Below are 25,751 nucleotides of genomic sequence, written 5' to 3' on the forward strand. Positions count from 1 at the left end.
CATTATTCCCTGATCTCACCCACTTCTGAGGGGCTAATTTGTATGCTGCCAGGTTTGGTGCTGTCTGGCTGCTCCCATTCATGGAGCTGTGGAGAGGCACATGTACAGATCTTGGGGACAAATATACAGCTGTCCATATGTGGGGCACTTCATGCATCACTGACACCTAGATGGCAAACACACCTGCAGAAAGGGCTGATGTTATCCAAACTACGTTTGCCCTTTATCCACAAATCTCCCAACCTCACTGAGTTATTTCTGTTTAAGCCAGGCTGAATTTGGCCCCTGAAAGGGGTTAATTTCCAGCCACATGAAGGTAGGAGAAGCTGTCAACAGCCCAGGCAGGGACAGGAGCATCGGGGATACAAAGAGACACCTTGGGAAGGCCGAGGGAAGAAATCCTGCATTAAATTTAAATTAGAGCAAAGCAGATAATTCAAGTTCTCCCAAATTTATATTGGTTTAACTGTGAGCATCTCGGCAGGCCCCCAGCCAGATCTTGCAGCATTCCTCATCATTACATTTCAAAAGAACTTGGAAACATCTATTTATCTGTTACACTATGTACAACGTAACACAAATAAATGCTACACTTTGAATATATTATTTGCTACACACCATTAGAAATCGACTCCACGGCAATACATCAATATGATACATATTTACTGCTTCAGCAAGAAGTCATCACGCCCTGAGAGCTTTTGCCACCTCCACTGCTTTCACAGCTGGCTTGTCAGTCACATTTTCTCTCCAGCCTCCCAAAATGACAGAGAGGGCAAAACCCAGAGATGACCCAACAGCTTTACTGGCGGCTGCCACGCTCTGGGCAATCCCCTGCCCCATGTTCCATGCAGGCTGGTGCTGCTGAGGGGAGGACCAGGACTGGAATGATGAGGAATGCTGGCACCAGGACTGTGGTGGTCCCCAGGGTGTGGAGCTGGGATGGAGGAGCTGGGATGTGCCCTGGAGCTGGCTGGTGCTGCTGAGGAGAGCAGCCTGCCCCTGGCTCCAGGACCGTGGTGGTCCCCAGGGTGTGGAGCTGGGATGGAGCTGTGATGTGCCCCGGCAGAGCAGCGATGCCGATCCCGTCCCCGGCAGCTCCCGCAGATGCAGCCCCCCCGTTCCCTGCTCATCTCCATGGGAACAGCCATCACAGCTAATGATGGCTGCTTCAATGGCAGCCCGTGACAAACCAGGGCTGCATCCCTGCCTGCCCCTGGAGCACACACCGAGATCCCAGCACTGCCTGTTCACCCTCCCAGGGGCTCCCATCCCTGCTCAGTCTGGAAAGGCCAGTGAAATATTCACATCAACACCCTGCGATTCTGATAATCATGGATATAAATGCCAGCCCCCAACACATGGCTGAGAAACTCCCGGCCTGTGCAGAAGGGTCTTTCTCCTTAAATATATCAATTTTTTTCCTGAAATGCAGTAATTTAATGCTGAGGAGGGAGATGATGTGTTCTCCAGCCACATTCCTGCTTTTCCAGCAGCCCAGGTTATAAATAACAATCAGCCTCTCCCGCCAGCCTGCTCCCCTATCCCCCTTTGCTTTTTTTAATCTTTGCCAAAGGTACTGTTTAGAGATCTTTCTAGACCATTTATTTTTAAATTACCAGCCAGAGGAGAGAAGTTAAAAAATAGGAAAAAAAAAAAAAAGAAAAAAGGCAAAAGAAAGAAACTTCTGGGGCTGATAGCTTATCGTGAGGAAATCCAAATGTCACATTAGTTGAGAAAGTCGGAAGATTAAATTTTCCAACACCCTTCATCTGCTGCTGCTGACATTTAGGGGCTTTTTTTCCCTCCCCTCCTTCCCCTTTTTGCTGCATTTGCTGAGCAGGGTGAGCAATGAGAGGGTGAGCAGAGAGAGGAGTGAGCAGAGAGAGGGTGAGCAGTGAGGGGGCAGCCCCACCTGGCACAGAGTCCCCCACCATCAGCCCCTCACTCTCAGCTCTCCCCACGACCTCAGGGGGTGGCTGGGGGCTGCCCTTGGGGCCAGGATACCTTCACACAGCTGGGCTGTTTTCCACCTGAGAACACCATGTCCCAGGCTCAGCTTTGACAAGCATCATCCCCTGCCACGAACACAACACAAAAGGTGGAAAATTAATTTATTTCTGTGTTGTTCTGCCTGTGACTCCCAACCGAGTCTGTCTGCTGATTTCAACACTTCTCCCCACACAAAACCCCATGGTTCTTGCTAGCTGGGAAAGGTGAAAACTTCACTTCTGCAAAAATTCTGACAGCCTTGGCGACCCCTGGGAGAATTTTCTGATGTTCCCATTTGTTAAAAACCACTTGGAAATCCAAAGTCTGTTTGGGAGGATAGTGGAGCTGAGGTGCAGGCAGGATGAATAAGAAGCTAATTTCCTCCTCACTGCAGCTAAAGCCAGTGTAAGGCTTGTGAATAAGCTCCAGTTATGGGCAGCAGCCATTGTCCATCAGCACCCACTCTGGCTCAGCTACATCGTGCTCCATTTAAATAGAAAAACTGAAGCTAAATAAAGAAAGGATGGAGAGAGAACTATTACGTTCCATTCAGACTTTCTGGTCTCATCTCTCTCCTTTTTTACCTCAGCAGCATCTTCCTTTTTTTCCCCCATTATTTTTGTTGGAATTAAATTTGCTGTGATTGCACTGGTAAGGAAGCAACAGCAGAGGGAGGGAAGTGCCCTCCCTGCCAAACCCACACATATGTACAATAGGACAACCCCAATTTTGCAGTTTTGCTTGGTATTTCCTCAGGGCAGGACTAAAGCTGCTATGGCTGGTGAGAGATTTGCAGGGCTGCTGCTCCTTGATATGTCAGCTCCTTTGGGAAGGGAGGGATCAGGGAGCTGAATCCTGCAGGCCCCAGGGACACTGTGCCATGCCACTGTGCACAGCCTGTCCCCAGTGCCCCCTGTGCTGGGAGGGCTCCACGGGCACAGCTCCAAGGTCGGGATGCCTTTTCCCTGTCCTGTTTCCCAATCCTGCCTAATGTGACCAGGATGGTGGGGTGTGACACTAGGGAACAGCAGGCATGGGGACATCCAGCTTCTGTCCCCTGCCCTGAGCACTGATAGCAAAAGCCCAGCCCAGCCTGATGGATGCATTAGTCCTGCTGCTCATCCCCTGTGCTGGGAGTTGCTCTGCTCCCCAGGCTGTCTCCTCCTGCCTTAACCACCAGCCAGTTTTTCCTTCACTTCTATCCAAAATCCCCTTTAATGTATTTTAAGCCCATTAGCTCCATCCTCTCCAGAGCAGCCATGGCAGGATCCTCTCCTCCCTCCTCTGGTATCTCCCCACAGGCAGGAGGGGAATGACAGGAGACATCCTCAGCTGTAAATGAGTGGCACTGTGGGCGGGGAGACCTTGCCCAGGACAGCAAGTGCCCTCCACTTCAGTCCCAGCATCTGCCCAACCTCCTCATCCCACCTCCCAGCCCTCTGTGGCTGCTTCCCCTGCCAAGAGCCCTCTGCTGTCACTGCCTGGGGACAGTGACACTGGCAGCCAGCAACTCTGCTTTGAAGGCATCCATCCATCCTCCTCCCTTCCAGCCTGTCCCTGGCTCTGCTCTGGGGCACAGACTCCTAGGTGGGTCGAGAGGAGAGACAGAGGTCAGTGCAGGGCATGTCACCCAAGCTGGTGAGACCCCATCAAGCCCAGATGCTCCCCTCCCTTCTGCACAGGGCCTTCTGGATGCTCTTGGGGTCACCTGTGTGTTATTTTTGGGTAGGGTCATGTGGTTTGCTGCCAACACCACGTTCTCTCCTGCTGTGTGACTGTCTCTCCATGGCACATCTGCTGTCAGGTCTGCCTGGGGACAAGGAGCAGGCCTGGTGCACCAGCACTGGCTGGGGCTGTCCCCAAGGCTGCACCCTGCTGTGCTTGGGGCTCCTGGTCAGCTCCAAGGACTCTGCTCAGCAGCCTCACACCCAGAGCATCACTGACCTGACAGCCCCTATTTCCCATGATCCTGCAGCACAGTGTGGGAGCTGGGTGACCTGGCAGCAAAGTGGGGTGACCCGGGGCAGAGCAGGGTGTCCCAGGGCAGAGCAGGGTGTCCCAGGGCAGAACAGGGTGCCCAGGGCAGAGCAGGGTGCCCCAGAGCAAAGCAGGGTACCCAGGGCAGAGCAGGGTACCCAGGGCAGAGCAGGGTGTCTCAGGGCACAGAGGGGTGCCCAGGGCAGAGGGGGTACCCAGGGCAGAGCAGGGTGTCGCAGGGCAGAGCAGGGTGTCGCAGGGCACAGAGGGGTACCCAGGGCAGAGCAGGGTGCCTCAGGGCGGCCAGCAGTGCTGGTGGAGCTCCCTGCACCCGTGCACAGCCCCTGAGTGAAGTCCCCTCACTGTCACCACAGGAGGAGCTGGCAAATTTCATCTCTCTTGGGAGCCCCGGGGGATGGGGGCTGCCAGGCCCGCAGTTAAAGCACTGATTGCCAGAAATCACAGGATGGCTATGCTCCGAGTAGGGCAGGGAATTAGATTCAGTCTCTAATTAAAGGTTTGCTCTTCATTTGAATTTCAGATGCCAGCTTTAATTTTAGAAACTTTTGCAGGCAGCAGAGCAACCTGCCCACCTGCCTGCTGCCAGGCCCGGTGCTGGTGGCCAGATGTCACCACGGCTCAGCTGGGGACACGACTGCACACCGGGCACAGAATGTGGTTACAGCCGTGACAAATGCTGTGCCATGACCCTGGTACCGTGCTGGGACAGACTGGTGAGGGGCTCAGCCCTGGGCCAGGGTGGGGCTGTGCCAGAGATGCCACAGAGACAGCACTTACATATTCAGTGTCGGCCTTGGAGTCGTAGTACTCGATGTCTTCCTCCTGCAGAGAAAGGGGAGAGCTGTCAGTGCCATCAAGGTCAGGGATGAGAAAGGAGTCCCTGCCCCTGATTCATCCCCTCAGTGCCTCTCTCATGCTCCTGGCAGCCACCTTGCTGGGGACTGAACCCTCCCCAGCCCTGCTGTCCTTGGCACGTGTTCAGAACCTCACATCCTCCACATCCACCCTGCAAGGACTGGCCATGGCCTGCCATGCTTCCCTGACTCGTGACTGAGCTGAGCCAGAGCACTGCAGGGCCACCAGCCCTGTGACAGTGACACCGGTGTGAGCACAGCCCTGCACTGTCACCAGTGCCCACAGCCAGGGTGCTTTGCCTCTGCTGCAAACACCAGGAGCCACAGAAGAGCCAGGTTTGGGCAGCGTGGCAGGCAATGGCCCTGCAGCCACCCAGGCCCCCTCCCCGCACTGCAGAAACAGGGAGGAAAGTGTCCTTGCTTCCACAGAGAAATGCACGTCGTTAATTTGGGGTATTTAGAACCTATTTAAGCAGAAAGGTCTGCTTGGATTCCTCTTCCCAGAGTGTCAAGACGCGAGACAGCTGATAAAATTCCTGAAGAGGCAATTGGGAGAGCAGCGATGCTGTCACAACAGCATTCCGTGTAGCAGTAGCAAGGGTAATTAAAGGGCACTCAGAGCCTCTTCCCAGCGTGCCGGGACCGGGTGTGATGCCGGCACACGGGCAGCGCCGTCTGCCAGTCAATCCCCATCAGCAGCCAGCAGCCTTCCCGGCACGGGCAGCCCTGGGGTGATCATTGCTGTATTATGGAACAAGGAAAGCGGTCTGGTCCCCAGCAGAAACACGGCCAAAGCCTCCATGGCACTGACTGCATCCCTGTCCTGCCTGCCCCTGCTCTGGACAGCCCTGGACACAGCCCTGTGCCAGGCACGGTGGCACTGTGACATCCATGCCAGCCTGGAGAAAGGGACCAGTGGGGGCAAGCAGCTCTCTGGGCAGCACCACCTGTCCCACCAGCCCGGCACCACTGAGGGCTGGCTGTCACTGCCCCTCACCGGGATCACCCTCTCATCCAAAATTATTCCCCAGGGTGGCTCACAGTGGCTTCTCCCGGCTTCCCAAGAGGTGGGAAAGCCCTGCAGCTGATCTTGGGGACATCAGCAGCAGGGGACCCTGGCAGGCTGTGCAGGTGGTGTCTCCCCAGAATGGGGATTGCAAAGGGCAGTTCCAGCATCTCCCTGAGCAGAGAAGATGCCCATGGCTTCCGCGGGCTCTGCGACTCTCAGAGATTGAGATAAGGCAGCACCGGGAGGGGAAATATAAAAAAAAAAATTGACGCAGCATCTTCCAATTTCTGCTATTAAAAAGCCCAGTCATTAAGGGAACACACTTATTAATTATCTGTGATTTGTTGTGAAATGCTGTGGGGTTTACAACAACAAGAAAGGAAAAAGAAAGAATTAATTTCCCTTCATCTGGCCTTGCTGTGCCACTGCCGGCCCCACGGCCGCCCCGTGCCCGCTCCACGGCCATCTGCACCTCCTAATGAAAGGAACCCCCGGAGACCCGAGCACAAACCAGCTAATTTCATGTTTAATGATCTTTAATCAGGAGTGAGTGTGACTAACAGCGGCCAGCCAGAAGGTGCTTTGTTATTCATTTTATTTGCCGTTGGCTCCTCCGAAAAGCTCGGTTCCCGCTCCCGCAGTGCAAAGGGCACGAGGTGATGATGCTCGGGCAGGAGAGCCAAGGTGATGATGCTCGGGCAGGACAATCGCTCCCTGCTCCTGCTTTCCCCGCCCCAGCGCTCCCACGGCACAGGGCACGGCACAGGGAGCAGAGATCCTGTAAGGATGTCCCTCCCACCGATTCCCCCAGGGATCACAGAGCCCTTGCCATGCCCTCTGTCAAGCCCTGAGAACCCCAGGAGCAGCTGGTGAGATCTCAGCCACACAGGCTGTGGCTGAGGTTTCCACAGAGACAGCACCAGCGTGGCCCTGGCCCTGACGTGTGCCCCAAACCCTTGCCACAGCCCTCCTGATGCTGGGGGTTTTTCATGGGGCCCAAGGGAGACTGGGGGAGCTGGCAGGGCATCTGTGTCCTGGCCACTTGGAAGCCTGCGTCTGTTCCAGGAAGGAGGGAGAGAGCCCTCAGAGATGCATCTTTTCTCTCTCATGAAAAGATGCCATGAGTGTTCCAAGAGGCAACAAGGGGTCCTACAATTTCTGCTCACTAATATTTTTTTAAAACCACATTTGCCTTCTTCATACAATCCTCTCCTCCTCTGGTCCATGTTAAACTCAGCACCGGGTCTGTGTAAATAGCACTGGTATTTCTCGAGCCTTTCAGAATAAACACCAATAAAGAAAACAAGGGGGTGAAGACGTCAAGGGATTTCAAGGCAAAATATTGTCCCTGTCTCTGCAGGAAGCATACACTGGTTCCCACTGCAGGGGAGGCTGACAAGGAGGAGCTGCTGCTCCAGGATGTGTTAACCACCGCCCATCTTCTTGTACCTAAATTGCCAAGTGCCACCTGCACAATGGCACTGCCTGGCTGTGTCACTGGTGGGTAAGTGTGGGGTTATTTCAGCTCCTAAATTGCAACCCTCAGTGCAACACTCTGGGAGCTCAGTGCAATCCCAGACTGATCTGCAGCTGTCCCTGTAGCCATGGCCCAGGCTTCTCCAGCAAGGCCACCAAGGAACCGCCACACCTGCACCAAACCCTTGTGGTTCAGTGTCCCTGGGCAGCCCCTGGCCAAGGCTGGATCCAGGTAGCACCTCCTGGAGGTGGCCTTGGGGATGCTGCAGGCCTAAGTCTCCCCAGGCACCCTGGCTCCTTCCTCAGCCCCTTGAGCCCTCCCCAGGTGCCCTGTGCTCCACACCTTCACTGTTTTCACACCCAAACACCAAGCGAAAAGCTGATTAAAAATCCAGGCTGTGACCTTCTGGAGAGCTGCAAGCTGGAGCCTTGCCAGTGGCACAAGGGAAGACCCTTCTCTGGCTCTCCTGACACTCCCCAGCAGAACAGGTATGAGACAAAACCCAGGACAAGGAGGGGCACACAGGTGGGTGGTGAGGGACACTCCCCCCACAACCCCTGACACAGCCCTCTACAAGCATCCAAATAGATCTTTTTTTGCCTAAAACAATTGCAGCAACTAAAAATAATGCTGAAAAGGTCAGTGTTCTGTTACCTCACTGCAGCCTGGAGATGCCTGGATGGAGGGGTGCTGGACCAAGCCTCCAAGTCAGCGATCTGACCAGGTGACAGTCAAACTGTATCACACACAGAGCTGCCACCACCCTAAAACCCTCAGCTCCCTGCTCTAGCCATCCAGCTGGAGCACACAGCTGGCAGGGACACTGCAGGAGGGCTATGGCTTGTTCTCCCCTGTAGAGCTTTCCTGTAAAATCACCTAATCTGGCTAATCCCTCTCCTGAGGGCCTGTAGGACTCCACAGGATTGCTCACTGCAGTCCTGTAAGGGTCACCCTGTAAATCACATGCCCTGGGGATGCTGCAGTGTCCCGGGGCACTTGTGCAGGCAGATCCTGCTGCAGCACATTGATTTTGGTCCCTTTCAGCCTCAGGCTGTGGGCTTCATTTCTCTGAGCAGCACAGGTGACCCCGGTGGTCAGCAAATCTCTTTCAAGATTTAATTGGCTCTGGAAGAGTCAAATCCTGCAGCAGTTTGCCTTCAGGCAGTTAGGGGGAACTCGGAGGGTGGTGGGGAAGAAAAGATGGATCCCAAGCTGGCACCTGCCTGTTTTCCAGCCATTGGATGGAGCTGGTGGCAGGACCAGCACCCCAGGGCACAGCTTATCTGTGAGGGGATAAGCCAGGTGACCAGAGCTGGGCCTGGTCAGACCCATGGGCAATTCAGTGGGTGGGGAGAGCAAGCAGGAGCTGGTATGCCCATACAGCACTGGGGACTCTGCTCATGAGCCCACCTTTCCTCTGCCATCAGCACTTTGAGAGGACAGTGAGTGTTCAGGTACTTCTTCATGTCCCTGAGCCATTAAGCACACAGAAATAGCAGCAGCTTTTGCTTATAGCTGCACCTTTCATACAGAGACACCCTGCAGCGTGTCACAGAGCTCCTGCAGCCTCACACCTGGGCTAGGGCAGCAGGAGCAGAGCATGAGCAGGGACACACACACATCCCCACCACAGCATCACCCTGCCAAGCCCTCCTGGCTGTCCCTGGGCATTGGTGTGTGCTGCTTAGCTGGTCCTGGCCGGAGCTGGGGCTGCAGCTCTCAGCAGGTGAGTGCCCAGCCCGGGGTGTCTGAGCCCTGCCATGGGCACAGCAGCCTCCTGGCTGGGGAACAATAGAGCAGAGAAAGTGCTCCTGCTACACCTGCCATGGGCTGGGGTGAGGGCCACAGCCAGGAACAAGCTCCAGGGGCTGGATGGATTCCTGGGAGAAATTCCTACCTGCAAGCCAAACCTGGCTGTGGCTGGTAGGGGCTGACCCTTTGTTTGCACTGGCTAGAACTATTCTTGTCCATATTTCCCACGATGAATCCTTTCCTAGTCCCCAGAAGAGGACAATATTCATTGTTAGCCCCAGCCACCACAGGCTGCTGGACAGACCAAGAAGGGGCCTGGTGGGGCCCATCCTTCTCCTGCAGCACTGTGAATTCCCTGCATCCCATCCACCATCAGGGGCCCTAGGCATTACCCAGGACAGGTGGAAACAGTCATCATAATCTGCCTTGGCATCTTTTTTTTAAAAGCAATTTCCTCTCCCTGCCTCTCTGACAGAGCCGGGGAAATATTTAAGTGACCTGTCAACAGTTTTTTCATCTCCCCAAGAAGATGTTTTATCTGATCACACCTCGCCAGCCATTCTTCTTTACATGGCATCTCCTGTCTGTCCTGCTCCTCTGAGGCTGCCTCGAGCGAGGCGTGGCTGCTGCTCCCCTTCACTGCACCCGGGTGCCACAGGGGGGGCAGCACACACAGAGAGGCTGCTGGAGAGCCCCTGCCCTTCCTGGGACAGGATGGGATGGGATGGGAAGGGAAAGCAGCACTGAGAGGAAAGCCAGCAACCCCAAACCATCACAGTCATGGAGAAGCCATGGATGGCCCAGTGGTCTTGCAGAATGGGGGGTTGGTCAAGCCCCCTCAAGCCCCATCCTTGGTTTTTAAGAGGGAACAGCACCAACACAGGGGTTTTGTGAATGATTTTCTTGTTCTGCTTTTCGGCCAGACCGGCGCTACAGGAGCAAGGTTGGTGCTGTAGCACAGTAATTCTCCGAGCGTAATGAAAGCTGACATTATATCAAACACAATAAAGACTCTCAGCTGATGGAGATCATTCCTGAACACACAAACCCATTAAACTGAAAAAAAAAATATCAATTCTACACACTCGCCAGCCAAAAGAAAATGTGATTTGTTATCTAAAAGGGGGTTATAAACACAGCTTCAATGCACTTTCTGTGCTGTAATGAAAACTGGGTTTGAAATGGCAAGACGACTGCAAATTAGAGTATTTGATTTTATTTTCTAACTTTTTAGGTAAACCTTCTACAAGGGCAAGTGCAAGGTTACGGTGACAATCTTTCTGTTCTCAGCTGATAAGTAGGATCTGTAATTAAAGGAGGAGAAAAATGAAAGGAGGATAAGGAGCTGGCGCTCGCCCTTCTGCTGCTGCTTTGAACACAAAGCTCTGCCTGCATGGCTGTGCCCAGCTCATGGGAGCAGCTGCTGGAGCCCACACGTGGCATGACATGGCATGGCATGGCATGGCATGGCACAACTGCTGCTCCCCCACAGACACACACCCAGCAGTGCTGGGTGGAGCAGCAGGATCCTGCACCTGGAGGGATGTGGCTGCATTTCTCTTCACAGAGGAAAGCAAGGCACAACTTCCCAAGGATATTTTCTAGGAATCACATTGAGGAAGAAAAAAACAATTCTTATTTCATTCTCTGCTCCTGTGTTGTGCCAAAGTAGAAGGCAATATGGAGATTGTTTACCCAAAGTGATGGTGTTTTGTTTCCTTGGCCTGTCAGGGCCAGGAGTGTGTGCAGATTGTCAGTCAGCAGACAGTCACAAGGTTTTGTTCAGTGTAGCTGAGTGCTTGTGCAGATTCAGTTTACATTTAGTGCAATATAGAATAATATAGTATAATAAAGTAATTAATTAGCCTTCTGATATCAAGGGAGTCCTCCTTGTCATTCTTCCCTTCGTTGGGGTTGCCTTGCTTTTCCTACAGAGGGATCAGAGGGATGCAGCTCCCAGGGCTGTGTGGCCATGGCTGGGTACCCAGCCATGCTGCCATGTATCCCTGCTTTATCCTGCACCTTTCCTGGGCAGGCAGGAGCACAGTCCCTGTTATTGCTCCTGTCCATCCCCATTTGGCAAACAGCAATCCCTTTCTCCCTGGAGTTTCGTTTCTAATGGAGCTTGAAATTATCTGGGCTTTGTTATTCCTCATGTGCTTGCAGGCAGGGGTTACAGATGGAGGCAGCAGCATGGGGCTGTCCAGCACTTGTGATGCCCCTGCCACCTCCACAAATGTCACCACTCCCCAGAACCACCCCGTGGCTAAACCCTGTCCCCAGCAGCTCCTACATCCACAGCTCAATGTATGGCTATTTTTCTTTTCCAAGGAAAAAGGGCCTGCTGGGCTCTGACCCTTCCAAGGGCCCTTTCCAACATCACAAGGTGGGGAGAGGTGGGAGGCAGAGGGGCAGCAGGCAGAGGAAGAGGGGAGCTTCCCAGTATAGTGATGGAAAATGCAGCAAGGAAGGAGACTGGGAGAAAAACAACAGTAATAAACATTTTATGAAGCAGAAAATGGCTTATAAAGAAGTCAACTTTTAAAGGCAATTTATGTAATCCTGCCAAGCACACATAAACGAGGGGATGGATCTCTGCAGCACTGGAGTGTCCCCTAAAGGCACAAATAGCTCTGGCAGCCCCAGCACACCTACACACGGTGATGATGATGATGATGATGATGATGATGATGTTGGCCTGGGATGCATTCTGTGGCTGGCAGTGCAGATCTGCACCTCTGACAGCATCCCCCAGGTCAGCATGGAGTGTGGGACACCTGAGACCCTGCTGATGCTGCTGGCATGGGGCTGAAGGTCTGGAAAAGAACCCAAGGAAAACTTGGGAGGAAAGCAGAGCACCCAAATTGAAAAGAGCTGGGAGAACATGGAGCTGGCTGGGATGTCTGACAGGCCACATGGCAACTTGTCAGCGAGGATGGATACAAAGGATGGCAGCAAAAACCTCAGCATGACCTTTCAGCATTTTTATAGCTAGTTCTACTTCTGCAGGACCCTTGCCCAAGCAGGGCAGCAAGCAGAGGATGAAAACCTGAAAGCTGCATTGCAGGGTGGGCTGGAGCCCTGGCACCTCTGTTTGCTGCTGGGGTGGTCAGCACAGGGCAGGCTCAGAACTGGGGACATCCAGAGCAGGGGGCCAGCTTGTGCCTTGAAGGACAAACCCTCATGGCTCTGCATGGAGTGGAGCCAGACTATCCCAGTGGATCTCTGAATGGAAGCCTGTAGGCCAGAAGATTCTCACTGGGAGAACTGGTAGGCCAGGCCACTGCAAATGGGGAATTTTCTGTGGTTTCCTACCATACCAGTGCCAGGTGGTTGCCATGTCCCTTGGTGGGAGCCCACTCTGGCAACAGGACCCAGCTCTCACCTTTCCAGAGCTCTCCCAGCCTTCTCCAGAGGGTGAATGTGCATCCCTGAGAGACCCCCACAGTGCAGGCAGGGAAGGGCACAATCTCTCCCCACACCCCTCCCCACATCCCTGCCCACCATGCCACTCTGAGCTGCCACATAGTCCTGGAGTAAAACAAGCCTGAGGGAACTCATGAGCGTGCTCAGAATACGGGTGACCTTGGGGCCAAGGCTACTTTTGACCAAGGAAAATGGCCCCATATCCAGAATTGATCTGGGACACAGCCACAGCTTGGCACAGCTGGTAGACATGAGGGTGGACGAGCACAGGGAGCAGGGATGAAGCAGGACAGGAGTAAGGGATTGTTTAGGGAACAGGGAGGCACTTTGCAAAGCTTCCTGTGGTGGGAGGCTGAGCTCAGCTCCAGAAAGGCCAGCTTGGCTGGGATGTAGCTGGAAAAAAGCAAGAAAACCAGAAAACAGCAAAGGAAAAGGAACTTTCCCCGTAGAGACGGCTCGTGAGTGATGGCTGGCAGCAGCTCCCAGCCGCTCAGGCTCTTGCTCCTGCTTCATTTTCCCCTGGACTTCCATAGCAACCCATCTGCAGTGAGGTTTAATGGGGCTGCCATTAGCACTAATGCAGTGCAAACACTCAGCATCTGCCGGCGCCTTTGGATGGAAACACAGAAATAACCGCGCCTGCCTCAATCTGTCACCGACTCCGGCGCGGGGCGAGGACAGACACGCTGGGAGAGCAGGGGAGAGCTGCAGCCAGCAGGAACGAGCTGCTGGTGAGAAGGGAGGAGAGGAGGAGCTGGGCTGCTGTGCTGCTGCCCTTTCCCTGCCTGCTGTGGGGGCAGCTGCAGAGCCAGGGTCAGCGGTGCTGGCACTCGGCTCCGACCCTGCCCATCCATCTCCAGGATAAAGGGCAGCAAAAGGAGGCTCAGCCCCAAAGCCCCTCCATCCCTCTGCTCTGCTCAGGAGCTGGGGCTGTTGCAGGCAGGTCTGAGGCAGGCAGGGATGATGCCCAGCACCCTGGGGACTGTGCACAGAGCTGGACCAGTCCATCAAGTGTCCCAGGCAGGCCTGGGCTGTCCTGATAAAGCAGCGCCGAGCTCTGCGGTGACGCATCACTGCACATTGTTTCTGGGTGACTCGCTCCTAATTACCTTGATTAAGTGGTTGCAAACAGTGCTATTAAAAATATTTTTTTTTCTATGAAAGTGGATTTCTGAAAGCTTTGTGCCGTGAATGGCAATATGAGCCAAGAGCTTCCCAGTGCTTCAGCCTTTCCCAGAGTGTTCTGTGTCCTGCTGTTATTCCCCTGGCAGTGGAAGCCAGCCAGGTCTGGTTGGAGAAGGAGCTCTGTGGGGCTGCAGAGAGCCCCTGCAGCAGGAGCCCATCCTTCTGATCCAGAGGATGAGCAAAAGCTCCAAGCACTGCTACAAAATGCAGTGACCTTGTGCCCACCCTGCACATGCCCTGGTCACAAGGCACCCAACCCTGGGTGCCAGCCCAGCAGGGTGGGTACAGGACAACTACAGTGTCCCTGGGGTACCCACAGTCAAGCTTCAGGTGCTGCTCAGGGGTGTTTCCTGACCCTAGAGGACATGTGAGACTGGGTAAACTCTAGGGATGAAGATGCCCTGCACTTCTCTGAGCTTTCCTTGGGAGCCCCAAGCCAAGGTCCTGGTCTGGCACTGGCATTGGCATCGCAGGTGCCTGCACCAAATCTCATCATCCTCCTCACCTCCTCTCCCCTGGCCTCTTGGGAAGAGCTGACAGCAATTCAGCAGTGCTTTCATGCAGACAGGGAGATCCCTGTGAGCTCATCCTGCTCCTTGGGTGCCCCTGGGACACAGAATCAGCCACCAGCCTCCACCCCACGCTGCCCACATGGCAAATGAAAGCCAAGCAGGTCACCTCCTTGCCTTCTCCTTTGCTTCTCCCACCTCTTCCTCTCTCCAGCAAGCCCTGGTGACCATCACCTGTGGCAGGAAGGTCTGTGTGAGCAGCATCAGCAGCTCAGACTGTGAAATACCCCCCACAATACAGCAGCCTGGCCTGGCAGTGGGGCTATCCCAGGCTGTCCCCTCAGAGGATACAGGAGGTTCCTCAGGGCTGGGCAGGATGCCATCCTAGCCAAGAGGGAGGGGCTGGGTGGCTCAGGAGTATTTTTTATTGCAGACTCCATTCGCACTGGGAGAAAAACAATCTTTCCTTCCTTTTGTATTATGGTTATAATTTGAGAGCATTTCCAGACAGAATCCTTCAGGTTCCTGCTGAGTGCTATCACCGCCAGAATTACAAAGTCAAATGCAATCATTAAACCCGCGTCTTCCCTCTCCCAGCCCAGATTGCTCCTTCCCCAGGAGCAGCCCCCACCGCAACTGCTGGCATGTGCCACAGCTGAGCCACCGCTGCTGCCACCCCGTGCCAGCCCCCCCCAGCACCGAACCCAGCGGTGCCAGAGCAGGGGAGAGCAGGAGCATCCTCAGCCCCCACCCCTCACTGCTGAGCTGTCCCTTCGACCTTCACCTCCTGCCTTCTCCTCGCCGTGTGTTCGAGGCTGCAAACGAGCTCCAAATCGCTTCATTTGCTCTCATTAGCGTGGCAGGCGCTGGGGCTGGGGCACGGCACAGCCAGCGGTGACTCACGGACGGGACACGAATGTGGGCAGGGAGGGATGGCACAGTGGCTGCCCTGGCACAGGGGGCAGGGCTGGGGTGCCATGGAGCCTTACCCGGATGTTGTCCTGCCAGTGGTGAGCCTTCTGGAATTTCTCCGCCGCGTTGGCAAGTCTCTGCAAAACAAGTGGGAAAGGAAGAATGAGCCCAGGGGAAGCAGGAGCAGCCAGGCATTGCCCACTCCAGCCCAGGAGCACAGTGCCACCCCAGTGCCCAGCATCCCTGCCTGGGGGTTCCTGCAGCACCCTGGCACCCCTCTGCTGCACGGGCAAGGGGGCAGCAGGAGGCACGGTGGGCAGCAGCCTGGGAGGGTGCTCCAGGGACAGGGAGCCAGTTTGTCCTGCTTGCTCCTGCCTTTCCTGGGCCAAGCCAGTATCTCCAGGGGAACTGCTGCCATTTGAACTCAGCAGCCTGGCAGCTGGAGCAGGGCAGGCTCGTGTTGCACAGGGCAAGGGCTGAGCCCAGCTCTCTGTACTGACAGCTCCCAGCTCTGTGCACAGCAAACAGAGGCTCTTCAGACTCTTCAGAGCAAACAGGCAGACTCTTCAAAAACCCCCTCAGAACCCCCTCAAAATGCGCCAGTGCTGGGGCCCAGAGGTGCAATGTGCTGCCCACCCACATTTAACCCCTCTGTACCCCATGGCCACACTAGGGTAAGCAGAGGAAGCAGCATTTATTTGCCAGAAGCAGGATGGGGTGATGCTCAGCACCAGGGCACCCTCACTGGATGCTCAGCCCTGAGACCCCTCACCAGCACAGAGGGTGCAGCAGGGCAGGGCTGGAGACTGGGCAGCCCCTGGGGTACTGCAGTGCCTGGAAGAAGCTGCAATCTGGCCTTTTGTGGAATCAAAGGGGATAAACAGGGCGAGAGCTCCAGGCTACAGGATCCTCTCCACATCACAAAGAAAATAAAGCCAAGAACAAAATGAGCAGCCCCAGGCACCCTGGTTTGTGGGCACTGCCTGGGGAGCTGCCTGCCAGGGCTGCACAACCTGATCAGCACCAAAAGCCAGCAGGAGGCATTCCAGTGTCCTGAGCCAGCCCACAGAGCCCAGGGCCACCCAGAGCCCTGGGGGCAGGACACTCACTGCTAACAGAGGCATGAGGCTTATGTGTGGCCACACTCAGCACAGCCTGCCTCCCACCAGCCATGAGCTGTTCAAGGCTCCCAGGGGATGCACAGTGCCAGCTCCCAGCCCCAGGGGCCAGTCTGTAGTGGCTAACAGGCCATGAGGGTTTCCAGGCTGCTGCAGTCCCCAGAGGGTTCCCTGGAGAGTTAGTGGGACACAGAGCAAGGGAAGATGTACCCTACAGCACAGCCCCTTGCCTCGCCTGCTCCTCATTCCCTGCAGAAATATTTCCCTGGAGGGGGATGGACATGCTCTGCTCCATGCAGGTGGTGCTGGCAGCCAGAGCGTGGGGAGAGAGGTGAGCCTGGGCTGCTTTCACACTCTGAACTGGCTGGAGGAGGAAGGAGCACTGACATCCTGGGTGAAATAACAACCCCAAATCACTGCCTGGGCGGCACCACAGAGATCCACATAATGAACTCAAGAGTCCCAGTGCTACACACACGACTTCCACACCATGAACCACAAATCCCAGGACAAAAAAGCATTCCTTTGCTCATCAGGCATGTGGCAGGCTGGTGGGAGCCCACAGGGGCAGCAGTGAAGTCCAGTGGTATCCCTGGGAAATTATTTCCTATAAGAGCTATAAGAGCACCCACACATAGGAGCCCTGGGCACAGCCACAGGTCTCAGCTGCTGTCCCCATTGTCACCAGCTTCTCCAGCACTCCCACCAGCACAGAGGGATGCAAAATGTCTCAGCCTTTCCAATTGGGTGCTCAGGGGAAGGAGGTGCCCCAGTGCCCCCCTGGCCATGCAGGACAGTGGCAGAACCAGCCCTGGCAGGGTGGCTTGAGCAGGGCTGTGGCAGCAGATGCTGTATTTCTGTGAGTGTGGCAAAGCATAGGCACTCAAAAGTAAGGTGAAAGAAATCACAGATCTGGCCCTCCCCAGCCTGAAAATGCAGCTTGTTCTTATCAGATGCTGGGAAACACGAATCCATCACTGCATAATCTCAGCACGTACTGGTTGAAACTTTCCTGTTTAATCTTTTCTCTTTCTCTTAATCTTGATTTCTAAATCAAAGTGCTTGCTTTCAGTGGCCAGCATCCAAGGGGAAAGATCAGCTATCAGCTGAACATTGAAGCAAAATCCTTATGGCTCCAGTGGCAGGCAGAAGGGAATGAGAAACAACACGTGGCTGGACAGAAAAGCCAAGTGATATGAATTTTCAGGGCAGTTTTTCATGGTCTCACCTGCACAGCCATATCCCTGCCCCCAAGAGCTGCCTAGAAAATCCGTGGCCCAATTCTGTACCTCATCCCCTGCAAGCTTTTGTGCTCTGTTTATACATTGAGATGGCTGATTAAAGACGAGCATTTATTCTGAGTTGCGTTTAAGGCAGTGGTGATGAAATATGCATTTTTCTGTACTTGATAAGAGTGTGTTTGTTTATTATGGGCTAGGGTAAGATTTATGGACATCTTTAACTATTCATTGCCTTGTGCAAAGTGCCTGGAGGGTTGCAAATGGTGCAGTAAGGGACGGCTACACCCAGGAACGACACCTCGACAGAAGATATTTTTCCTCTGGAAAATGTCAATTTGTCAAAGTCAAACCAGACACAATTTTGGTTAAAAAAAAAAAAAATAAAAAAGGAAACCCAGACGTTCTTGTTTGATAAATAGCAGGAATGGGGGAGCCTGCAGCAGGATGGCACAGCCACAGCAGGGCGCTGTGCTGGCTCCTGGCTGCCACCGGCTATTCACCCAGGAGAGGCGTCCCCAGAGCCCTCCAGCTGCTGCTCCTGGAGCATTTTCCTCACTAAAGACATTTCAGCCCCGTGAGCAAGATGTGACTGGGAGGAGACAGGGGCCGAGCAGGCAGCCTGCCGTCCTTCCTCTGCAACAGGGGACAGACCCAGAGTGTGGGGGTCCCAGGGGAGCAGTCCCATCCTGTCACATCCCTGACTGGTGCTGGAGGGAGCCCATCCAGCCCTGCCAGAGATGGGCTGCTTCAGGAACAGGATGGGGGATTGCTGGATTCAGGATCCTCCAAAATTGTGCCAATAACAACTGGTCCCTCCCCAAGGGGGCTCTGTGGGACAGCAGCTTCTGGAGGTGTTTGTTAGGGCAGGGTTTTGTTGCTGCTCCCCCAAACCCCACTGACAGCTCCCCAGGGTCTGCCTGGAGCCACACACTGCTGCAGGACATCCCCATTAATGCCAAATGAGTTCATCATGAATAATGTTATTGTGATCAATACAGCTCAAGGATTATTTCTAATCCTTAATAATGATTAAACCATTATTTTTCAAGTGTTACAGATCAATCAGAGCAGCTCAAGGTGTGCTGCGTGCAGGGACTGTGAGATGCCCAGGAGGCAGGCAGTGCACTGGGGAGCCTGGCAGGGTACAGGGCAGTCATCAAAACCTCTCCAGATTTCAGACCTGGGGCTGTCAATTGTGGGGTTCAAACAGCAACAAAACATAGAGGAATTACCAAAAATAAAGCATGGCTGTGAAATACCTGCAGATTTCCAGCAGGCTGTGGTGCAGAGACTGCCCTGGCACTTTAAGGAGCACGTTTCTTTCCCCAGAAGTCACCCAGGGCTAAGGACAGGAGATTTAGAGGCTGAAAACACTGAATTGAAACGACTCTGAAGGTCATGAAAGGCCAGCAGGAGATTTGCAGGGATTGGTGTCTGGAGATCCCGACAGACAGCGGGCTGAGCGAGGGGGAAGGTGCTGCACGGGCTTATCGTGCCCAGACTCATTTGTATTCCACATGGAGCCCCTCTCTGCTCACCAGGGCTGGGCTTCAGCAGCTCCCTGCCCTGCACAGCAGCTCTCCAAGGAGCTCCTCCCAGAAGATGGGCAGGAAAGGAAAGGGGCAACAATTTGGATGACCATGTTTGCCCAGAGGATGGCAACCGCAGACACATGGCTGCTGCTTTTCCCTGGCTTTGCTGCCGGACCTTGCTACTCAGCCCACCCTGAGCACGGCTCACCCACGTGTGCTCACCCCCAGCAGCAGCTTTTGGGGACAGCTGCTCTGATGGGAAAGCTGCTGGGAGTGAGCAATACTTGGGGCAGCAGAGCTGGCGCAGACAGGGACCACAACCTCCCCTCTAGTGCAGGAACCATCCCTGATGTTGGCATCCGCACTGCTTGAGGGGCCAGCACGCTGGAGAATTGTCCCAAGGGTGATGCTCAGCTCCTCCTTGTCACCCCTTCTTCCCCATCACACCTGGGGCTATCCTGCACTGCTCTGATATTTTCACACAGACTCTTTCTAAAGGAAACTGGTCCAATGATTTAGTAAATCTCTTCTCCCAGCCCCACCATGGCAATAAGCATGCCCTGGCTGCTCCTGCCTCAGTCAGATCAGTGGGTTTAACTTGGGAAGCAGCAGAGCAGAGCTCAGGGAGGCCAAAGACCAAGGCTGGATTTATAAAACAGGATTACAGCAAACACTCTGCAGAAGGAGACTGAGCAGCCCTGTGTGACAGCAGCTATGCCACCCCTGTGTCCAAGCCTCAACACAGGTGCCCCAAGCCGATGTGGATGCTGGGGGATGCTCCTCAGGCAGTCTGGGATGGAGTTCTGGCTTCTCCCCACAGCCAGTGTGGAAGCCCAGCCAGGGCCCATCATGCAGCAGCTGTGTGTGCTTAGGGATGTTTGCTCCAGGGAGAGCCACTCCTGCTAAGCCCTGCTTTAACTCCCTCAGGGAGGCTCTTATCACCCTCATCACAGAGCTTGCCCAAGGCTCTGAATTGCATTAACTTTCTGCAGCTCAGTGCCTGGCTGGGCGGGGAGATCTGTGCTGGGGATTCAAACAGCCCTGTGCCACCAGGAGGGGAGTGCCACACAGCATCCCAGCTGCCAGCCCTCCTCCCCCTGCAGGGAAATGCTGGTGAAAGGTTAAGGCAAGAAGGTGAAATCAAACACACATGACAAAGCCAAGGAACTCAAGCCCCAGGCAGGATCATCCCCCAGGAGCTGGTTTTGCAGCTCTTCCTCCTCCATAATGAAGGAATGAGGATGGCACAAGCCCTCTTCTCTGGTACCAACCCCTCTTCCATGGACAGGGCACCCTGAAGCCTCACCTGTTACTGCAGAGCATCTGGAAAGGCCAAAGCCCATTCCATGTGCTTCACATGTCTCCATCCTCCCTGCCTGCATGCAACAGGGCAGAGGGCACTTTCTCATGGTGCCACCTCCTGCCACCAGCTCCAGGGTGCCCCCACCCCAGCTCTCCCCCTCACCCCCAGCATGTTCATGGAATTCACCCCAAGCAAACCCTCCCAACAGCGCGCACGTCACCATCCAAAAATGATCAACCAGCGACAACAGACAACAACCCCTTACGTACACAGAGGGAATATAAATCTTGAGTAAACACTGTAAAGCAGCGAAGCATCTCATCCTGTAATAATCTCCCAGACAGTTGATCCCAGGGCTCTTATTACCCCCCCAGCCATCATCTGAAATCCAGTCAGCAGCAGGCTCAGCCACGGCTCTGTATTGATCACGGAGGCAGCTTCAAATATGCTGCGGCATTTTTCTTCCAAAGCACTAACTTGTTTGTCAATAACTCCCCTGGCTGTGCAGGAGGAGAGGGATGGATAGAGCCCATCTCTCCCTCCTTGCACCTGGATCCAGCCTGGGCATGAGGGAGGATGGGGCTGCAGCCAGCACTGGCTGCTAATGTTCTGCTCATGGGAGGGCAAGTAAAGCCCCAGGGATGAGCAAAGAGCACGTGGGAAATCCTCCAAGGGCTCCCAGACCTCGGTTCTGCACCAGCTGGTGTTCATTGCTGGGGTCTGGCAGGGCAGGGAGCAGGGACACCTCTGCAGAGCCAGCCCTGCCAGCAGTGAGGTCACAAGTGCAGAGCTGGAGCTAAACCAGAGCCAGAGCTGCTGCAGACCCCATATGGGGCAATGGCACAGCCAGCATGTGGCACTGGGGGCCTGGGATGAGCCCCAGAGCCACAACTTCCATCATTTTACTGAGCACCTCAGTAACTCAGGCTCTGCAGGCCTGCAGCATGTGGTTCTTGTTCCCCTGTCAGCATTTCTTGTTTCTCCTTCCACCATCCCAACAAGCACATGGAGGGGAGGAGTGAAACATCCCAAGAAGAGAGGTACCAATGTCTTTGCAGAGAGGGTGAGGAAAGGGAGTGTGTTGCTGCTCAGGGTGTTTCTCCTACCTCAAAATATTGCTCAGGTCTCCAGAAGGGCTTAACTTTTCACAAACAGCAAAGCACCAAGGGCAAAAGGACAGTGCAGAGAACCAGGCACCCTGCAGCACAAACTGTGCCTGCTGCTCTCTTCAGCTCTGCTCCCCTTGCAGAAAAGCCTCTCTCTGTCACCCTTCTCCTGGAGTTCCTGTGCTCCATGAGGCTGGATCCTTGCTTTCCAAAATCACAGACAGAGAGCAGCTCTGCCGCTGCTCCCTGTCACCAGGAGGGGAGGAGGAGGAGGGCAGGAGCACTGTGTGCCCTGCAAACCCAGGGAACACTTGCCCCTGGGGACCAACAACAGCAAAACCTCAGCTCAGCTGCTCAGACCCTCCTTGGCTCCTGCCCCATCCCTCCTGGGGGAGGAAGGGCTCACACCAGGGTGCAGGATCTGTCCCCATCTCCCTCAGCAGTGAGGCAGAGCTGTGGGAGGCAGGATGGAGAGATGAGGCCAGGAACAGGTGCAGGCAGGCTTGGCCTCTCTCACTGTCCCTCTCCTGAGTGGAGTCAGCAGAAGGAGCATTTGGCCACACTGGCATTGCCTCATCTTGCATGCTCCTGCCTTTTACCCTGGACATATGGCAGCAAACCTTGCTCTTCCATTAGAGATGGCTTTAAACAGTACTGCTAAATATCATCATGCTCAAGTCCTGCTGGAATGTGCTGCTGTCAGGCTTTGGGATGCAGGTGGTCCCTTGGGAAGCCAAACCAGGCACACTTGCCTGCTCAGGATATGAGAAAAATCCTTTTCCTCCATCCCCTTTGCCACTAATTTGCAGTCACAGTAGCCTTTTGCAGCTCCTGTAGCTGATGGAGAGGAAAGCAGGGACCTCTGCTCTGGGATCCCAGCATTCAGCCAGAGGAGAGCCAAGCAGGAGTACTGAGCTGCCCTGTGACAGCACAGTTCTCCAAGCTGTCCATGCCCAGCATTTTAAATGGTGCTCATTTCACACCTCTCACTCTCTTTTGGAGCACCAGCTTACAAGATGAGCAAGGCAGAGAAAGCCCAGTCTGTTCCGACCGTTTCCACAGCAGTCAGACCAGTAAAAGTCTAAAATTCTGGCTGTCAAAGAAACAAAGTCTCTCTTGGGATGAAGCTGGAATCTTGGTGGCTGCCTCCCAGGAGGTGCTGAAGAGCTGGGGCATGCCAGCAGCATCCCAGAGGAGTGATGGATACAAACCACCTGAGAAACATCACTCCAGAGTTGTTTTTGGTTGTGGGTGGGACAGGTGTGCCCCAGCAGTGTCAGGGCTGTCCCTCCCAATCCAAGCCCCTCAGGGGTGGGCTGCCAGGCTAAAAGCCTGGTGGGTGCTGCTACCCACAGCTGCTTTGCCAGGGTCCTGCCAGCAGCAGGGACAGGGCAGGTGAGCTGCTGGGCGCAAACACTGCATCCTGGCATGGTGCAGTGCATCTGCCAGAGCTCTGCCACGACTGGAAGGGCTTGGGGACTCTCCTGCTGGGTGACAAGCAGCCGCTAGCTGCACAATAAAGTTTCAGATGATTAGAAATAATTCAGGTCAAGATGCATTTGCTGGAAGGTCAGAGCTGGGAAATGTGACAGCAGGCATTTCACCAAGCTGTGGAGGAGGAGATGGTGCTGCCCTGGGCTCCTTCCATCTCCTTTCCCCCCATGCCAGCATGCTGTGGCTCCCATGGGATGGGTGACTGGAGGGACATGGCTCCTACAAAGGATTTTTGGAGATGGTCCCTTCTCGCAGGGGGTCCCAGGGCAGGCTCAGCTTCTGCAGTGGTGGAAGAGCCAGAATGTCAGTCTCAATCTCAGCCCACTGCTCCAGCCCCATCTCCTCCCAAATATACTCCAAATATTCAAACAAACAGTGCTCCCTAAACCACACTCAAATATCCTGTGGACCTCCTGCTACGATCATCAAGAAGGGCTTGTCACAGTTCAAAATCCATTACAATAACCACAAGGCGTTTCAGCAGCAATTATAAGAGATAGTTGCACTTAAAAATCAATTTTACTTAGAGCTTGGAGGAAACAAGGTTTTTTAAAAATAAAGGAAAAAAAGGAAGTGATACAGCTTGTCACTTGGGCAGGAGAAGGAGGAATTTGCCTGGCCAGGTCTTAGAAGCCAGAGTCTTAAAAGAAAAAAAATAAATCCTTCCTTATCATTATCCTTGCGTATTTTGGACAAATAAGTTCCACATGAAGAGGGTAAGTTGTTCAAGGAGTGGCTCACGCTTCCCTGTGGTTCCCCACATGGTGCCAACAACACAGAAGCTCCTGTGAGATGCAGGAGGGCATCCCTGAAAACCTAAAATGCAGCTTGCATCATGCCAGGCCCCTGACTCCCTGCTCCATGGGCATGAAGCCTTTAGTGCCTTTGAAATCCTCCCCTTCAGCTCTCTGCCTTTCACTCTAGCAGAGGCTGTTGGAAGTTTGCACTGGAAACCACTTACAATCGATTTATTTTAAGGCATCACCTCTGGCTGCGCTGTGATGTGCGAGCTTTAAAAAGCGCTCGTTCATTATCCGCTGCTGCCGCGCGGGGATTTCTGTGCGGCACCCCCGGGGCTGCCACAGCTCCTCTGCTCTCTTCCTGGGCTAAGGCACATTTGCAGCGTGCACTAATTCCCACCAGAGTGCCCCAGAGTACCACCGCCCACCCCACAGCCCCGGCAAACCCACAGAACTTCCCTGCTTGAAGCCCTCCAGGGACACTGTGACATCTTTCTGGTGTCCTCCAGTGCCATCAGCCACTGTCCTGCAGCCCGAGAGGGGTTGGACACACTGAGCACTTGCTCAGCCTCCACTGCCTCTGTGATAGGAACACAAGCAGAGCAGTTGACATTGCCAGTTTTTAACACCAAAAAAAAGCAACTGCAGTGCAAAAAGGACGTTTTAGTGGTATTTTGCTCTAAAAACCAGGACAATATTTGGAACCAGCTTTGCTCAAACTTTCAGACAAACAGCAAAGAAGCCCCAGTGGCTCCAGGTGAGGTGGGGAAGTTTCAGGGAGGTGGAAGGGAGCAAGTTCAGGAGGCCACCAAATGGCTGTTCCCAATGTGACAGCTCACGGTGACCTCAACACTCATCCAGCTCCCCCTGGCATGTCCGTGGGGCAAGGGGCAGCCTCCAGGCTGCCAGGACCCACTCTCATCCCATTGGGACACCCTTTTTAGAGATCAAGGTGCTCACTCCCCTCTCCTGGCCCTTCAGCCTCCTGCTCTTTGGCTAAGCTCAAAGCTGCAGCTCTTCAGACTCATTGCTCTTTGTCAAGATGTCCTAATGTGCCTTCCCACTCCTGTGCCTTCTTATTCAAAGCCCCAAATCCTCACACAGTATTTCCCTTCAGTCCCCATCCCTGTGTTGATGCTTATGGACCACTGGACAAATCCAGGCTATACTGATGGAGCAGGATGGTTGCTGCTTTGCTTCTGCCCTCCATTCACCCATTCTCTCTTGTCTGGAGCCTCAAATTTCAGTGTTGTTCAACTCTGCATTTTTATAGCCCAGCAAGCTCCATTTATGGCCCAGCATCCTGAGTTACAATGAAAGAAGGAACCAAACAGAAGAGAACAACTACCATGGATTTCAGGGGATCTGGTGTATTCCACACCAAGCCCAGCCCCTGGCAGATGTATCCACTCTACTTCCCTATTTTCTGGTTTACACAGACTTCTGATGTTACCAGTAACATAACTTGCCCAAAGAACTTTCATACAGGCCCTCTTCTGACTCCCTTATCATCTTAATTTCTTTCTTTTGTTCCTTCTCATTGCATGTGCAAGGAGAGCAACTCTCATTGCCCACTGCAAATCTGGCTCCTGCCTAGCAGATGTGGTGCTGGGTAGTGCTGGTGCTCACAAAGCCCCTGTGAGGAGAGCTCAGCTTCCTTCCCCTGCTGCAGCAGTGTGGCAGCCTTCCATTCCCATGGGGAACAAAGACAGACCCAGGCCAAGGAGAAGGACTCAAAGCACAGGACAACTTGCTACTACACACATTTCTCAGGCTTTGTCTTTATTAATTCTGTCTGAGACATGTGCTCACTGCAGAGCAGCCCCTGAGAAGTCTCTCCCTTCCCTGAGGCACCTGGCTCCAGGATGGAGAGCCCACAACCCTCCTTTGGGGTCTGTGTTTGTGGGGACAGATCCTTCCCAGCTCAGGTTTTCCCTGTGCCAGCACTGGGCTGATGCAGCAGCTCCCCAAGGGAACCGGCAGTGCCCTTCCACTGTCCTGCTCCAGGAACACGTTTTGCTGTTTCTGTTAAACCAAAAATTCAAGGCAACTTGACACTTTCTGTTTTAAAGACCGAGAAAGCATGGAGGAGCTTCCCTAAGG

General features: G+C 54.2%; 1 protein-coding gene across 1 annotated transcript in view; it reads right to left on the reverse strand.

Moving 5' to 3' along the window:
* Positions 1–25,751, reverse strand: part of CACNA2D2 (calcium voltage-gated channel auxiliary subunit alpha2delta 2) — a 209,560-nt gene that overhangs the window by 27,013 nt on the left and 156,796 nt on the right. The window contains exons 4-5 of the mRNA XM_059479961.1: positions 15,192–15,251; positions 4,768–4,812 (exon numbers count right to left, since the gene is read on the reverse strand). Coding sequence (XP_059335944.1) covers positions 4,768–4,812; positions 15,192–15,251 — 105 coding nt within the window. The remainder of the gene's footprint in view (positions 1–4,767; positions 4,813–15,191; positions 15,252–25,751) is intronic.

The sequence above is a fragment of the Ammospiza nelsoni genome, chromosome 11 (genome assembly GCF_027579445.1).
Source record: "Ammospiza nelsoni isolate bAmmNel1 chromosome 11, bAmmNel1.pri, whole genome shotgun sequence".
Classification (NCBI taxonomy): Eukaryota; Metazoa; Chordata; class Aves; order Passeriformes; family Passerellidae; genus Ammospiza; species Ammospiza nelsoni.